This window comes from Rana temporaria, chromosome 4 (genome assembly GCF_905171775.1).
Source record: "Rana temporaria chromosome 4, aRanTem1.1, whole genome shotgun sequence".
In the NCBI taxonomy this organism is placed as follows: domain Eukaryota; kingdom Metazoa; phylum Chordata; class Amphibia; order Anura; family Ranidae; genus Rana; species Rana temporaria.
This window is the reverse complement of record NC_053492.1, coordinates 260921171-260937407: the sequence shown is the minus strand read 5'-3', so window position 1 is coordinate 260937407 and position 16237 is coordinate 260921171. Positions and strand designations below refer to the sequence as shown.

The 16237-nt window shown below is 39.8% G+C and overlaps 1 protein-coding gene across 3 annotated transcripts in view; it reads right to left on the bottom strand.

Annotated features, from left to right (window-relative positions):
• Nucleotides 1-1514: 1514 nt before the first annotated feature.
• Nucleotides 1515-16237, bottom strand: part of CRYBG1 (crystallin beta-gamma domain containing 1) — a 326501-nt gene continuing 311778 nt past the window's right edge. For all 3 annotated transcript variants that reach the window (XM_040350181.1, XM_040350182.1, XM_040350183.1), the window contains 3 exons: nucleotides 14026-14184; nucleotides 5783-5948; nucleotides 1515-4077 (listed from right to left, as the gene is read on the bottom strand). In XM_040350181.1, coding sequence (XP_040206115.1) covers nucleotides 3989-4077; nucleotides 5783-5948; nucleotides 14026-14184 — 414 coding nt within the window. In that variant the 3' untranslated portion in view covers nucleotides 1515-3988. The remainder of the gene's footprint in view (nucleotides 4078-5782; nucleotides 5949-14025; nucleotides 14185-16237) is intronic.

Sequence of the window (16237 nt, the reverse complement as noted above, 5' to 3'; positions counted from 1 at the left end):
ACATCTTTGAATCAGATGCGTGCCCATAGAAGATAATGGGCCTGAATTCGCACCCGAGCCGCACCGCAATGCCTAGAAAAGGCACATGTTTTTTCGCCAATGCGCAGTGCGAATGCATTGCACATATGTGAACCAGCCTCATTGAAAACAATGTATTTAGAAATGTTCTGCGAATTGGTGTGAACCTGGCCTTAAAGTTTTACCACCTTCCATAACATTTTCTATAGGATTGAGGTCTGGAGACTGGTTAGGCCACTCCATGACCTTAAAGGGGTTGTAAAGGTTTGTTTTTTATTTTCTAAATAGGTTCCTTTAAGCTAGTGCATTGTTGGTTCATTTACCTTTTCCTTCGATTTCCCTTCCAAATGTTTTTTTTTTATTTCTCACTTCCTGTTCCTCCTCAGTAAGCTTGCCCCCATCATCCGAGCCGTTCTGGCTGGGGGTTAGTCAGCATGCTGGCCCCCTCCCTTGGAACTATATCCCTGCAGGGAGACGCTATGATCACAAACCTTTACAACCCCTTTAATGTGCGTCTTCTTGAGTCACTCCTTTGTTGCCTTGGAGGTATATTTTGGGTCATTGTCATGCTGGAAGACCCATCTACGACCCATCTTTAGTGTTCTGACTGAGGGAAGAAAGTTTGCATCCAAAATCTTAATGCGGCAAAGTTGCCTGTATCTTTAGCAGAGAAACAGCCCCAAAGGAAAATGTTTCCACCTCCATGCTTGACTGTAGGGATGGTGTTCTGAGTGTCATAGTCAGCATTTTTCTTCCGCCAAACACGATGAGTTGAGTTAATGCCGAAGAGCACAATTTGGTCTCCTCTGACCACAGCATGTTCTGCCAATCCTTCTTTAAATCATTTTGATAATTCAGAGAAGGATGACACTAGTGAAGTTGCTGCAAGTTCAGAAAGTTCCTGCTCCACTTTGACTCCAAAGTGCTAATTGCATGACTTTGGAGTCAGCTAGTGTGAAGCCTAAAATGAAGACGTAGCTAAAGGTTTGTGGCAGGGAGAAGAGGCCAATACTAAGTGGCACAGGAGAGTTGGTAAGACCAATATACAATAGAGGTGAATAGAAGAGACTTATAATGTTCTAAAACTGTAGGCATGACTAGCAGCCAAACATGTCAGATTGTCAGACTTTAGAAAGGTTGGGGGGTGGTTAAGATGCAAAGTGGTCCTTTGGAAACGTAAGCAGAAAAAAAACCCGACATGTATGCCAATGCAGCATAACAATAGTATAGGACACTTTTATTCTGAAGAAAACTGTAGCGAAAGCGGTAATGAGCAGATCCCCCGACATCTACTACACTGCTGTACAGCTACCTGGTGCAGAGAGAATGACCTAAATATGTACTACATAGAGGCAGTCTTCTTCAGAGACTGGCCAGATCTGTGGTAACGATAGTGAATAGGTAGTAGTCCATTGCTTTCCTTTATGTATTCATTTATATATGTGTTTTTTGGGATGCAATGTTCGTGTTATTATAATTCAAACCAAGACAATAGATTCAAAGGTAAAATCTGTTTTATTTATATTTCAAAAAAAGGATTGTAGAAAAATATCCACCAACTATAAAGGAGTCCAGAGACAAAAAAAGAGTAAACCTTTTAACGACAAACATGTAAGGCACAGAAGGTATTTTTTTTTTTTTTTAATAAAGCCATATTTATATTATTTTCTTTTAAAATATCTTAAAATAAAGCTTTAACATCCAGTGGTCAGAAATACTGAATACTTTTATTGCTTGTGAGCTTTTCCATAAATATTCAGCACCCATACATTTCCTATTTATATTAATTCTATGAATGCTTTCCTGTCTTGTATTCTACCCGAAATTCCACCAGAGAAAGCATAGTATGGGCATGACTTAAAGTGCCGGGTTTGGAAGAGTGTCACTAGTAGGAGAACATTTAGCAAGATACAAGTTTTCATTAAATGAGAGCAATTTGCATCTTTTATGAGAATGCATGAGCTGTCTCTACACCAAACTAGACTTTGTCTTTTATGGGGTACACACCACAAGCACGTTCTTTGTGTAGTATGTTTTGTAGAATTCCAAAGAAAATGATAATATCTGTTTATACAGGGACATTCACAGATGTTGTTTCTTTCAACTGGCTCGGGTTCCACAAAATCATATTTTTTTTTGTTTTGTACAACCAGCAAGTTGAATTAAGAAAAAAAATGACGAACTCCTTTATCCACACAAGCTATGTGGATGCAGGGATCTCTCCCGCTGCTCTGTTGTATTTTGACAGTGGGGACTCCCGCTGCCAAGAATCACTGATCAGCCATTGGCTGCAATGGCGGATCGAATGCTGGTTTTCCAGCAGGATCGTTTAACAAAAATAGACTAGTCGAACAGACAGGGCTGCAAAATGTACCGAAATTCATCCAGATCCTGCTGAACCCGCCAAATTTTGATATGTGTATACCCAGCTTACTCGAGCTTTTTTCTTGCAAATGCAATCAACAGAGAAATTACATTAAACGATGGCATCAACATTCTCCGCTCGTGGCTACTTCTACAGTTCTTCAAAAGTCCTTATCAAAATGTTTATCTTAACCAATGAACAATCTGTATTACAGTAATCCTACCCACACATAACAACAACACATGTGCAAGGATTTAACAAATGTACCACTAGGCTATATTAGAATGTAAGTTCCCAGGAACAAAAGTAAAAAAAATGAGTAATGTATTTCACTAATACCCAAACACTAAGCAGCTCCTGGTATTGTGCCATTTTCTGTAGTGATGAATGAAAGATGCATGAAAACAAATACATAAAAACATCCAATCATTCAGGAGTATTTTTTTTTCCTGGGAAATTTCCCCCTTTTGTGGTCAGAAATAGTGCTGTGCCTCTTTAAAACATGCTCCTGACCACGTGTAACGAGAATGCCTGTTTAAAACGGATGATGCATATTGTACACACAGGGAAGGCACCTAGGATTGGAGAGGAGGCAGCAGGGATCAGAGATGGTGTATAACAAGGGGATGGGACACACTAAGGATAACAAGGCGTTAATTGATGAAGATGGTGATGGGAAACAAATGGAAAAAGTTGAGAAGCGAGGAAAGAGATTCTCAGTGGCATGTCCAAGATATCTTCTGCCAGCTGCACATGCATGGCAAATATATCAGATTTGATCTAAGATTTATTGGTGGGACCTACATATGCTTGTTTGATAATTCTATTAGAACATACTAAAAAGAAACCCTTTGTGTGTTTGAGGATGATGGTGAAATCTCTGTGTGTCCACAACGAGCACTGCTCCAATGCTATACATTTTGCCAAAAAGGATTCACCCATTAAATATGACTTTTTCTACGTAAAACACTCAGCAGTTTGCGCGAGACAGCACCTGACTGACCAGTAATATTGTACAACTACATAGAAATCTGCCAAGGCAAACAGGAAAAGAGTCACATAGAATAGAAGTTTTGTACATATGCAGATAATCCAGTGAATTGGTTTGTAGTCTAGGTAGCTTAGTGCTTCTGAATACTTTTGGTTTTTGATAATGGCCTTAAAGGGGACATCAAACTGAGTGGGTACCAATAAAACAGTGCGGGTATCACTTTGAGATGACAACATATAGATCCATAATCAAGTGTTTGTAGTGAAGGTTTGCAAGTTGCCTCACTTTTTATTAGTCTATGTACAAGAGTCACTATAACACATCCAAGTTCCACATGGTAGGCCTTTTTTTGCCTTGACTATGCTAAAGGTTCAAATGAAGTTCCTTTGAATATTGCACAAGCTTCAGGCTTTACAAGTTAATAGAAGGCAATCGAAGAACCATTGAACGTAAAACCAGTTGACTCCATGGCAAACTCATTGGTGATGTAAACATCCTCTGAATGTCATGATTCTCAGGATACAGGTTTCCTAGCAGCAGTGCAGGCAGCCAACGCATAGAATGAACAATGAGTGCCTTGGGTCACAAGAATATCCACTTTACAGCGTATCGGTTTATAAAACACATATTTCCCACAGCTGGGTGAGCTTGCCTTCTGTTACTGGGTTCAGCACAATGTGTTGTTGATCATACTGATTGCCCCCTGTGGAAAAGAAACGTTGCACAATTTAACAAATAAGCAGTATCTGATCATATCAAAATGAGTACAGCTTTCATTCAATATACTTCTACTAATGGTATTAGCAGACGATTAATGTACAGTATATGTAAATGTGTATATTAAAAATAATAGATCTAGATATAGCAATTGGCAGAGCACATGTTGGAAGTAAAATCACAATAAATCATGTTGCCCAAATATACTAAGTATCTATCATTATACAACAGTGTAACTAGTTAAATATCATTTGAAGTATCTAGTGGTCATTACAAGGGTTACACTGAAACAGGGTATATTTTGCTTAGATTCTACTGTCGTGATTTCTACACAACATCAATATAAGCTCAGTGTAAGCCAAAAGGAGCTTAAAGCGGAGCTCCATCCTAAAGTGGAACTTCCTCTCATCGGAATCGGCAAGAGGAAGGGTTAGGGAAAAAAAGAAGGGATAGGACATCAAGCCTGTTCTTCTCCTACAAGGAAGAGTAACATTCTACCGACATTGAAGGGTGGGCGTATTGTCTCCAAGGAGACCCTTTCATAACAAATTTCTTGTGAGTACCTAGGAGAACTCTAGTGAATTTTTCTTTGATAAAGAACATATTGATGTACTGGCAGACTTCTGCACAACTAGTGACTTGTTTTTTTCAGACTTTTGCTATGGTCTGTTTTGCTGCTAATAAAACATGGGTTTTAGAGAGGAACTGTATGTTTGACATGAAATAAAGCAAACCAAGGGTCTCTCTGTATTGGACAGTAAAAAAATGTTGCAAGAGCTCAGGCAGTGGCAGGACTACCAGGGTCGCAAAGGTCGCACTTGCAACTGGGCCCTGGCATTTTGCCACCGTGGGAGGCCACCAAAGATGTGAGGAATGAGGCCCACTGCAGAACATGTGAAAGGGTCCTGCTAAGGGACTACCGTAATAAAGAACCCTGCAACAGGAGTAAAGGGGTCCCCTAACTAGAGGAAAGAGTTTCTTGCACTGGGGCCCTGAATATTCTAGTAATGCCTCTGGCTTGAGGACTTTGGTTCAAAACCTTCTGAGCATGGGGCAGGTCCACTAAATGTTTAAAACATCCCTGAGGCAGCACAGCCATGAAAGCAAACAATTGAGTGAGCTAGATGAAGGTGTTCTAGCCGAGATGGCACCGTGTACTCTTGCAACAGTCTTGAACACAGATTCAGCTGAATTTGTTTATAGGCCAAGAAGCAACTGTAGACCAGATTTGTAACCAGTCTTTTCTAAGCTTTAGTACCTGGGAGGTCCATCTCCAAATAAATAAAAACAGCCCTGTCCCAACCTTTTTGAGATGTGTCGCTGCCATCAATTTCAAAATGACCTTATTTTTTTCCCCCTAAACTGGTTCATTTTCTTAGTTTACGTTTTCTATTTTTTATTGTGAATGAAATATGGGTTTATGAGATTTTCAAATCATTGCATTGTTTTTATGTAGATTTTACACAGCGTCCCAACTTTATTGGAATTGGGACTGTAGATTTATCAAGGAATAAAAGGCTTAGTCTAATTTTCCAAGGTGGACATTGTGATGTGATCCACTTGCCTCTTGCCCCTACTGTTTCCAGAACAGATTGCAACTTACTGTATACAGTCATGTCTGACATCCCTTTATCCATTTCAAAGTAAAATGTCCCTTTTATCCCAAAGTGTACCTTTAAAATACACCTTACCTTTGACATCTAAAACTAGATTTGGCTTTGATCGGCTGTGGATTCTGCCCTCAGGACTGATACTCCAAAGAACTGGTGATGTTCCAGGTTCATCCAGACTGAAGCCAAGTTTACTACCAGCGGTGATCAGGCTCCCTGCACTGGCCATACTGCATTCTTCAGAAATCTGCACGTTAGAAATTATAGAAATTACTATAATGTACACCAATGTATTTTTAACAAAAAGAGCATGTAACATATAAATGTAAATAAAGAGAGTGGATAGGAAACTTATAGTGGATCATTGTGTAGTAGACTAACCACTTTTATATAGACAGAAGTCTCAAAGGTTCAGAATAATGCACCACAAATTAACACAAAGCGTTTGAATTTTAACCAAGACTGGCATTTCTACTGTTTGATAAATCTGCTTTTTCCACTATATCAAGGCAAACACCAAAAATGTTACACAACCAGTTATGAACCTACTATGAACCTCATACATCCTACAGACAAATGGATACTATTTCTATCAGAACCTGTTGTCAATTTGACAGCCAAAGTTCCAATCTGTGAAGAAGAGCTGCTGCCAGTGGCCCTATGCTGCTATAAACAGATGTTTCAGCATAAGTGCCTGTTGACAAGGTAAAAATGTATTCAAACAAAAATGAATACAATGTATTAGCGGCAGATGTCAAAACAAAACCAGCTAATTGCAATGTACCGTATGTACGCTGACCCGAATATAAGCCCGAGGCACCTAATTAAACTGGGAAAACATATTGACTTGAGTATAAGCCTAGGGTGTCCATCTGCATGCCTCACTGTGCCCATGGCTAGACTAACATTTAACATGGGAGTCTATGGAAGGGGTGCTCCCCAGCCATAGGTCCCCCAGACAACAAACGTTGCACACTTGTAGAGGAGAAATGGGGCTACATGTGTGCCAAGTTCCAGGTCCAGGGGACCTACGACCGGCCAGTACCGGGTCTCCAAAGTCACTGGAGAAATGACCGTTTAACATGGGAGTATATTGAGGGGGTGCCCGTGTTTGAAAAATCCGTCCTCCCCAGCCATAGGTCTTCCCAGACAACAAACCTTGCACACTAGAGGAAGAGTGGGGCTATATGTGTACCAAGTTTGGGGTCCAGGGGACCTACGGTAAGCCGGTACCAGGTCCCCAAAGGAGATCCGGCGTAAAAAGGTGACTCGAGTATAAGCTGAGGGGGGCATTTTCAGCACAAAAAAATGTGCTGAAAAACTCGGCTTATGAATGAATGAATGACTTGTATAGCGCAACGCATGCGAACTGAATCGCCTCTGGGCGCTTTTTCCAGCCAGTGTCAGCATGGCTGGTGCGGTCATTTTTACCCCGTAGGATCTAAACTCGAGTATATACGGTATTCTATTTTTTTAAGAACAGAAATAACACAGAAGACAACCTGAAAGCAGAAAAAAAATAAGTTACTTTTTGTTGCCAAATAAAATACTTTTTTTTTTTTAACAGTGTGAACACTGATACATTTAAAACAACTGGCATTAATATCTATAAACTTAAGTAATAATCTAATTCTGCACTTTTTCCGCCATTTAACATGGCACTAAAATTATGTTTCTGGTACCAAAGATGGCAGAAATATTTAAAAATTAAATATAAAAATCACAAATACAAAGTGAAAACACACATAAAACTGTAGTAGTTTCTATTTTTCCTTATAGTACAATATTAGCACAACTGTTTATCAAATCAATATTTTTAGTAAAAAAAGTATACCTGTAGTTCTCATAAACATAATACAATTTTTTTTTTTTTTTACAATTTTCACTGTAAAGTTTAAAAAACATGAAAGAGTGGAGTAAATAAGCTCTATGGGCCAGATTCACGTAGCCCGGGCGCAGCGTAACTTAACCGATTTAGGTTACACCGCCGCAAATTTTCTGGCTAAGTGCCCGATCCACAAAGCACTTACCTGGAAATTTGCGGCGTTGTATCCTAAATCCGTCCGGCGCAAGGCGGGCCAATTCAAATGGGGCGGGAACCATTTAAATTAGGCGCGCTCCCGCGCCGGACGTACTGCGCATGCTCCCGACGCAAATTTCCTGACGTGCTTTGCGCGAAATTACGACGCGCTGACGTTTTGTGAATCGCGACGTGAAAAAAAGACTTGCGCCGGGAAAATTTTTTTAAAAATTCAAAAGCGACGCGGGAAAGACGGGTATACTTTTACATGGTGTACTAATTTTACACTTTGTAAAAGGTGCCCTATCTTTGCGACGGCAAACACTTGCGGCGACGTAACGACGGGAAAAAGTTTTGTGGATCGCCCTAACTGCTAATTTGCATACCCGACGCTGGTTTACGACACGAACTCCCCCCAGCGGCGGCCGAGGTACTGCATCCTAAGATCCGACAGTGTAAAACTATTACACCTGTCGGATCTTAGGGATATCTATGCGTAACTGATTCTATGAATATGCCGCATAGATAGAAACAGGGATACGACGGCGTATCAGCAGATACGCCGTTGTATCCCTTTTGTGAATCTGGCCCTATGTGTGCATTATTGTTCATATGTACAGGTGCTGGGTAGGGGGTTTTCAAAATATTTTCACTTTTTTTATATCATTTATTTAATTAAATGAAGCAAGGCATTACATAATATGGAGATAAACAGTAGTTCAATCCATATATTGGAATGATCATTAACATAGACCTGACGCTGGATTACATTTCAGAAACCGATTGAAATATTGTTACCACTATAGGTGAACATAGGCAATGCTCACATTCAAACTATTACATCATTGGTATAAAAATCTAAAACATTCATGGAAAAAGTGACTAACTAGTCTGATCTCCTTGCCTCAAGATGGGTTTTTAGAACCACAAGCACAATTAGGGAAGGATTAGAGCAAGGTAGTCCTCTCCCAAACACGTATGTTGACAGCCTGGGATTTTACCAAGGCAGGGTAGGACTTGGCCTGATCCCACACAAACAAATGGAGGTAAGGGAGGTGGATGTATTTATATGAAAGGGCAAAGAATAGAACAGAGGCTGATTGTAGAGTAAAGCTGGGTACATACAGTTCAGCAGGAACCAGCTGACTTTCGGTCAGTGTGTACAGCAGTCTAATGGCTGGCTTTTGTCGAAGGGACATCCTGGAAAACCAGCATCCAATCAGAACTCACAGCCAATGGCTGCAAGCGCTGCTCAATGTATTCTGGCAGGAAAGGGGGTAGCTCCCCTGTCAGAATACAATAGCACAATGGGGGGGATCACGGCACTATCCGCTTATGTTAGTATGGTGATCTGCCGTTTTTTTCAATACTTCTATGTAAAGCACTGCGTAAATTGACAATGCTATAAAAGGTATCTGTAATGAATAAATACAAACTGAGCAAGGCTCATAATCAGTCCATGGAAAAGCCAAAGCTGTCACAGGCCTCGAAAGATGAACTTCTAATGCTTAGGAGTAAGTTTAAAAGGATTACAAGTCAACAAGAAATTCCAAAGTGTAATCTAAGGTGATTTTTATCTGCATGCTCTGTTCTGGGCCAGTGACTCTCTTCTGTTTTCCTGGATGAAGAATGTCACAGTTGTGGGAACATTCACTATATAAATAATATGGCCAACAGATCTGTTTACCAGCATATTAATAGTGTCTTTTGTGCTAAAAAAAGAGGAGATGTGCCTGTGCCAGGAACCAACGTTATACAACGGCACACTGGGGAATCTTTTAGAACTTGCAGCATTTCCAGAATTATAGTCAATTTTTTTAATCTGCTAACTCATTGACATACATTGCAAAATACAATGAATGCAATACCAAAGTCAGTTTACAGAAAATCATTTGCATAGAGTAAATGCATTTAACCCTTTTGCTGCCAGAGCAAGTTTTTGCACAATAAATGCACATTAAAATGTGTTAATTGCACATTTTAGGCCTGAAGGTTATATACATTGTGGGCCAGGTTCAGAAAGAATCGTGGCGGCGTAACGTATCGTCTTTACGTTACACCGCCGCAAGTTTTCAGTGTAAGTGCCTGATTCACAAAGCACTTACCTGTAAACTTGCGGCGGTGTAATGTAAAACCGTCCGGCGCAAGCCCGCCTAATTCAAATGGGGCGTGTACCATTTAAATTAGGCGGGCTCCCGCGACGAACGTTCTGCACATGCTCCGTTAGTAAATTTCCCGACGTGCTTTGCGTGAAATTACGGCGCCCCGACGTGTTTGTGAATGGCGACGTGCGTAACGTACTTACGCCAGAAAAAAAAAAATTTAAGATTCGACGCGGGAACGACGGCCATACTTTAACATGGCTGGTGTAAAGTTAAAGCGGTAGTTCACCCTCCTTCACCCCATTATTCCATTACTTTCGGCATCGTAGCGCGAGCTACGGTATGCCGGTCTTAAATTTTTAAACCCCGTACTCACTGTGCTATTGTTGATTGAAGAATCCGACTCCCGCGGGGAATGGGCGTGCCTATGGAGAGGGAGGATGATTGACGGCCGGCTCTGGCACGTCACGCTCCCCGAAGACAGCCGGAGTAGGTCTCGGCTATTCACAGCGCCTGCGCACAGGCTATGCGCAGGCGCCGTGAATAGCCAAGCCTATTTCGGCTATTTCCGGAGAAGCGTGACGTGCCAGGGCCGGCCGTCAATCACCTTCTCTCACCAGAGGAACGCCCATTCCCCGGATTCTTCAATCAACGATACCGCAGTGAGTACGGGCATAAAAAATGTAAGACCGGCATACCGTAGCTCGCGCTACGATGCCGAATTTAATTGTCTAATAAAAAAAAACTTTTTTTTTTTTTTTTACAGGGCGAACCCCCGCTTTAAGGCATGAAAAAGCAGCCTTAACTTTGCGACGGGAAAAAACGACTTGCGACGACGTAACGCACGCGAGTACCTTCGTGGATCGCCGTAAAAGCTAATATGCATACCCGACGCTGGAAAACGACGCAAAGAAATGTCTATAACAATATGCACAGGATATATATTATCCCTTACATGGCTAGAAGTCATTGATGTCTAGATGTCCAGACCAAATTTAACAACTTCATCATAAGCAATTCGCTTGACAATAACTCAATTGGAATAATTGTACATTGTTTTTAAGAACACATAAGGCTTTTATTTGGTAGACTAATAAATAGTTATGATAGGCCAGTGGTTTCCAAACTGCAGCCCTTTGCTAGCATTTATCCAGCCTTTGGGGCATTATTTTCCCCACTGTCAGCAACAGTGGTGCATAGTTCCTGCCACTGACACCAACAATGGGTCACTAGTCCTTTCACTGACACCAAATATGGCACACCATTCTTCACATTTATGGTGGGCCACTATTTCTCCCATTGATACCAATGATGGGGCACGATTCCTCCCACTGACACCACCAATGATGGGGCACTATTTCACCCACTGACACCAATGACTGGGCACTATTGTTTCCACTAACACCTACGATATTGCACAATTGCTCCCATTGATATCAATGTGGGGCACTCTTACCCTCCCTAATACCAATCATGGAGCACTATTACTCCCCCTAATACCAATAATGGGGCATGGTTTAATCCCTCTAACCCCGGGACATTTTCTTCTCCCTCTGGCCACAGTCCAGCCCCCCCTAAAGTTTGAAGGACAGTAAACTGGCCCTTTGTTTTGAACGTTTGGAGACCCCAGTTATAGACTATCAAGTGAAAAAATATAAAAGATACTTTATTTAAGTTTTTCCTTTAAAAAACTGCAGTTGTCTTAAAAAATATATATATATATTTATTTTCTGTGTGCACAGCAAGTACACCCAGAAATAGCTGGACACAAAATAGCTTGTGTTTACAATGTCATAGCATATTACTGGGAATCATGCTGATTGGTTCTCAAGCGTAAGTGGGAACAGAAGTTGTCAGTGACAGCCTGACCTGGAGATCAGGGCCTGGGAACATTAATCTTCATATTCAAGTGCAGTATAGCAGCTCCTGGGTGCTGAAGTGTGCAATCTCTGCCACTCTCTTGCACATAGGAAGCCAAACATGCCATGTACAGCCATCAAAGTGAATGGCTGTATGCGACTGTGCTCGAGTAAGCGCAGATTGCTTTTGTATTGGCGTGTATGGCACAAAAGTGTCTTGGTTGGTGAAAAATGCTGTATGCGCACATTAATAAAACAAATGAATGGGCACACTTTTCTAGTCTTCATTAATGATACAATGTAATACATTTAACCACTTCAGCACCAGAAGATTTGGCTGCTCAATGACCGGGCCATTTTTTGCGATACGGCACTGCGTGGCTTTAACTGACAATTGCGCGGTCGTGCAACATTGTGCCCAAACAAAATTGATGACTTTTTTTCCCCACAATTAGAGCTTTCTTTTGGTGGTATTTGATCATCTCTGCGGTTTTTATTTTTTGCGCTATAAACAAAAAAATAGCGACTATTTTGAAAAAAAAAATTATAATTTGTACTTTTTGCTATAATAAATATTAATTTTCAAAAAAGCAAATTTTTTCTTAGTTTAGGCCGATATGTATTCTTATACATATTTTTGGTAATAAAAATCGCAATAAGCGTATATTGATTGGTTTTCGCAAAAATTATAGCATGCCGACCCGCTGCAGTATAATGACTGCGGCAGGTCGGCAAATGGTTGATGTGGATGTGGGAATTCTTATTATTGATTTACAATGTCTATGCTCACCAAACTGAAATAGTTTAACACACTATGGAGGGTTCTGCTCTATTAATATATCGATTTCTAGAGAGCAACAAACCAACTAATTTTGCATATGCCATATACAGTACCATGACAAGAGACAGAAGGTCTTACCTATTTAGCAATTGTGTATTTTTATTGTATTGCCGCTCTAAAGAGAAAAATATTTTGGCTTGTTTACAATAAATCTGTGTTTTTGCTATAAAATTACTTATAACCCCAACTATGTATTTTTTTTTTTCTAGAAGACCCTAGAGAATAAAACGCCGATCTAATTGCAATTTTTATATGTTGCACAGTATTTGCGCAGTGGTTTTTCAAACGCAATTTTTGGGAAAAAATACACTTTAATAAATAATAAAAAAAAAACAGTACATACCCTAATTTTTTCTATAATATGAAAGATGATGTAAGGGTGGAGTAAATACCTAAAATGTCACACTTTAAAATTGTGCATGTTCGTGGAATGACAACAAACAACAGTACTTAAAAACATCTCCATAGGCAAAGATTAAATGAATTTACAGGTTACCTGTTTAGAGTTACAAGAAGGTCCATCGCTAGAATTATTACTCTCGCTCCAACGTTCGCAGTGATACCTCACTGTTTACATATGTGTGCGGGACTTGCATATGTGTTCGCTTCTGCACACAAGCACGGAGGAATGGGCGCTTTAATTATTTTATCACTTTTATTCCTATTACAAGGAATATAATCATCCCTTGTAACTTAAAGAATGCCAGGTCCTCTTTATAGAGAGATCTGGGGTAAAAAAGACCCCAAATTTCTCTTTTAAAAGCAAAAAGAAAAAAGTTAATCGACTCATTTTGATTAATTTTAACGCTGAATCCAGATGAGGAGGGATTAACATCAGTCCGTCGGCATGTAGATGTCCCGTGAAGGGAACTATCGCAATTCCCAGTGGATGGCTGTAGAATCCCAGGTTGATGGAGGGAAGTGTAACAGCCCTTGCGTGTGGCAGATAGTAAGGTCCCACCGGACACAGCAAGCCCCGCCGGTGTCTGTGACGTCACCGGATCTCCGACGGAACTCCCTGAAGCCGGCGGAGAGGAAGTACTGATCAAAAGAATTTTGATCGATCAGTTAAATTAACAATTAAATAGAGGAATTAATAGTTAATTTCTACAGCCCTAGACCAGAAGTGGTGTCATGATGTCACTCCAGTCCAAGGACATCGAGGAAATCAAAGATGATCTATTCTCACTGCCTCTGTAACCAGCCGGCTGATCCGTCGGATTGTATCTCAGGTGCGCCGGTGGAAACACCGGTGAGCAGCAGGAGGGAAAGCGATCGAGTGGCTAATGAGCTTTCATGAGAAAGCCAGCCGTCGGCTGAAGAAAAGGATACTGGGCTTATGGCCGGTAAACCACTTGCAAACTGCAATGTGTGTGTGTATGTATGTATATATATATATATATATATATATATATATATATATATATATAGCGCTGCATAGCTATCCAAGTATAGAATATTATTTACACATTGAAATGCATTAAAAAAGTAAAAAGACTCACTCGACATCTAATGACTCCTTTTCGATAAACCCAGATCTGATCTTCAGCTACGTTGTCCTCCATAACCTGTATCCTTAAAAGTTTGACATCGTCTACATTTCCATTTGTTGACATCATCATTCCACTTTCCTTATTTCGAAGCTTAAAGTACAATCGTTTCTGCGCAAAAAAGGAAAAGCAATATTTAATGTTATAGGTTACTGTATTAACCCATAACTTACCAAGAGAATAAGAAATATTTAATGTCTAAAAAATGACAGCACACATCAATTAAAGGCTTAGTTAACTTAACTTTAAAGTAGTTAATACTGGAACAGGGTATAGGAAAATTTAAAATACTATCTGCAAATAAACCATTGACTATGGTTCTGCTCACTAGCCACTCATGTTACCAATGTAATAAAGCAGATGTAAACCCTTCCTAATTTTGTTTTTATAGCATTGTGCATTACAAACCAGTTCCTTTTCCTTTCCCTTTCACCATATCATGCAGCCACAATCTACATACATACATACAGTACAGACCAAAAGTTTGGACACACCTTCTCATTCAAAGAGTTTTCTTTATTTTCATGACTATGAAAATTGTAGATTCACACTGAAGGCATCAAAACTATGAATTAACACTTCATGGAATTATACATAACAAAAAAGTGTGAAACAACTGAAAATATATTTCATATTCTAGGTTCTTCAAAGTAGCCACCTTTTGCAGCAGACACATCTCTAGAACTGTTAAGAGGAGACTGTGTGAATCAGGCCTTCATGCTAGGAAACCACTGCCAAAGAAAGGCAACAAGCAGAAGAGACTTGTTTGGGCTAAAGAACACAAGGAATGGACATTAGACCAGTGGAAATCTGTGCTTTGGTCTGATGAGTCCAAACTTGAGATCTTTGGTTCCAACCCCCGTGTCTTTGTGCGACGCAGAAAAGGTGAACGGATGGACTCTACATGCCTGGTTCCCACCGTGAAGCATGGAGGAGGAGGTATGATGGTGTGGGGGTGCTTTGCTGGTGACACTGTTGGGGATTTATTCAAAATTGAAGGCATACTGAACCAGCATGGCTACCACAGCATCTTGCAGCGGCATGCTATTCCATCCGGTTTGCGTTTACACCTCCAGGCTGTGTAAGGGCTATTTGACCAAGAAGGAGAGTGATGGGGTGCTGTGCCAGGTGACTACCTCTTGAAGCTCATCAAGAGAATGCCAAGAGTGTGCCAAGCAGTAATCAAGCAAAAGGTGGCTACTTTGAAGAACATAGAATATGAAATATATTTTCAGTTGTTTCACACTTTTTTGTTATGTATAATTCCACATGTGTTAGTTCATAGTTTTGATGCCTTCAGTGTGAATCTTCAATTTTCATAGTCATGAAAATAAAGAAAACTCTTTGAATGAGAAGGTGTGTCCAAACTTTTGGTCTGTACTGTACATACACACATATATATATATATATATATTACACACACACACACTATATATTTATATACATATATATATATACATACATACATATATATATATATACACACACACACACACACACACTATATATATATATATATATATATATATATATATATATATATATATACATACACACATACATACACACACATGCACTCCAGCAATGTACAGTAGCTACATTGCATTTTACAAGATAATAGCGCAGGAACACAACCTAGAGACAGGAACAGAGTGTTGTCATCCTATAACAGGAAGAGCATAAACAAAGACCTTCATGGCAGGATCACTAGGTAATATTTGAATGAAAGTTGCAAATTTAAATATACTGAAAACTAATTTAACATGTAAAAGTTTGTATGAGATTTTAGTGATTGGTTTACATATACTTTTATCACGAGATTTCTCATTAAGCATGATTCTCCCAAGCCGATGCTTTGCCTGAATTGTGGTCCCCCTACTTGGCAAAGACTACATTCAGTTAGTGAGGGAAGCGTAAAGCAAGTTTTTTTTTTTTTACAAATGGTATGTGAAATTCTCCTCAACACTCTCCTGAATTAACCGTTCAATCAATTTATAAAAACATGTAAATTAGTTGAATTTTTTTTTTTTTTTTTATAACTCCACCCTCAGTCAAGTAGTACTTCTGACATTTATTTGATGAACTGGTTAGGCTAGGTTCACATCACGATTTTTACATCCGATAATCGGACCGTTAAATCGGATGGAATCGTATATGACAAAAT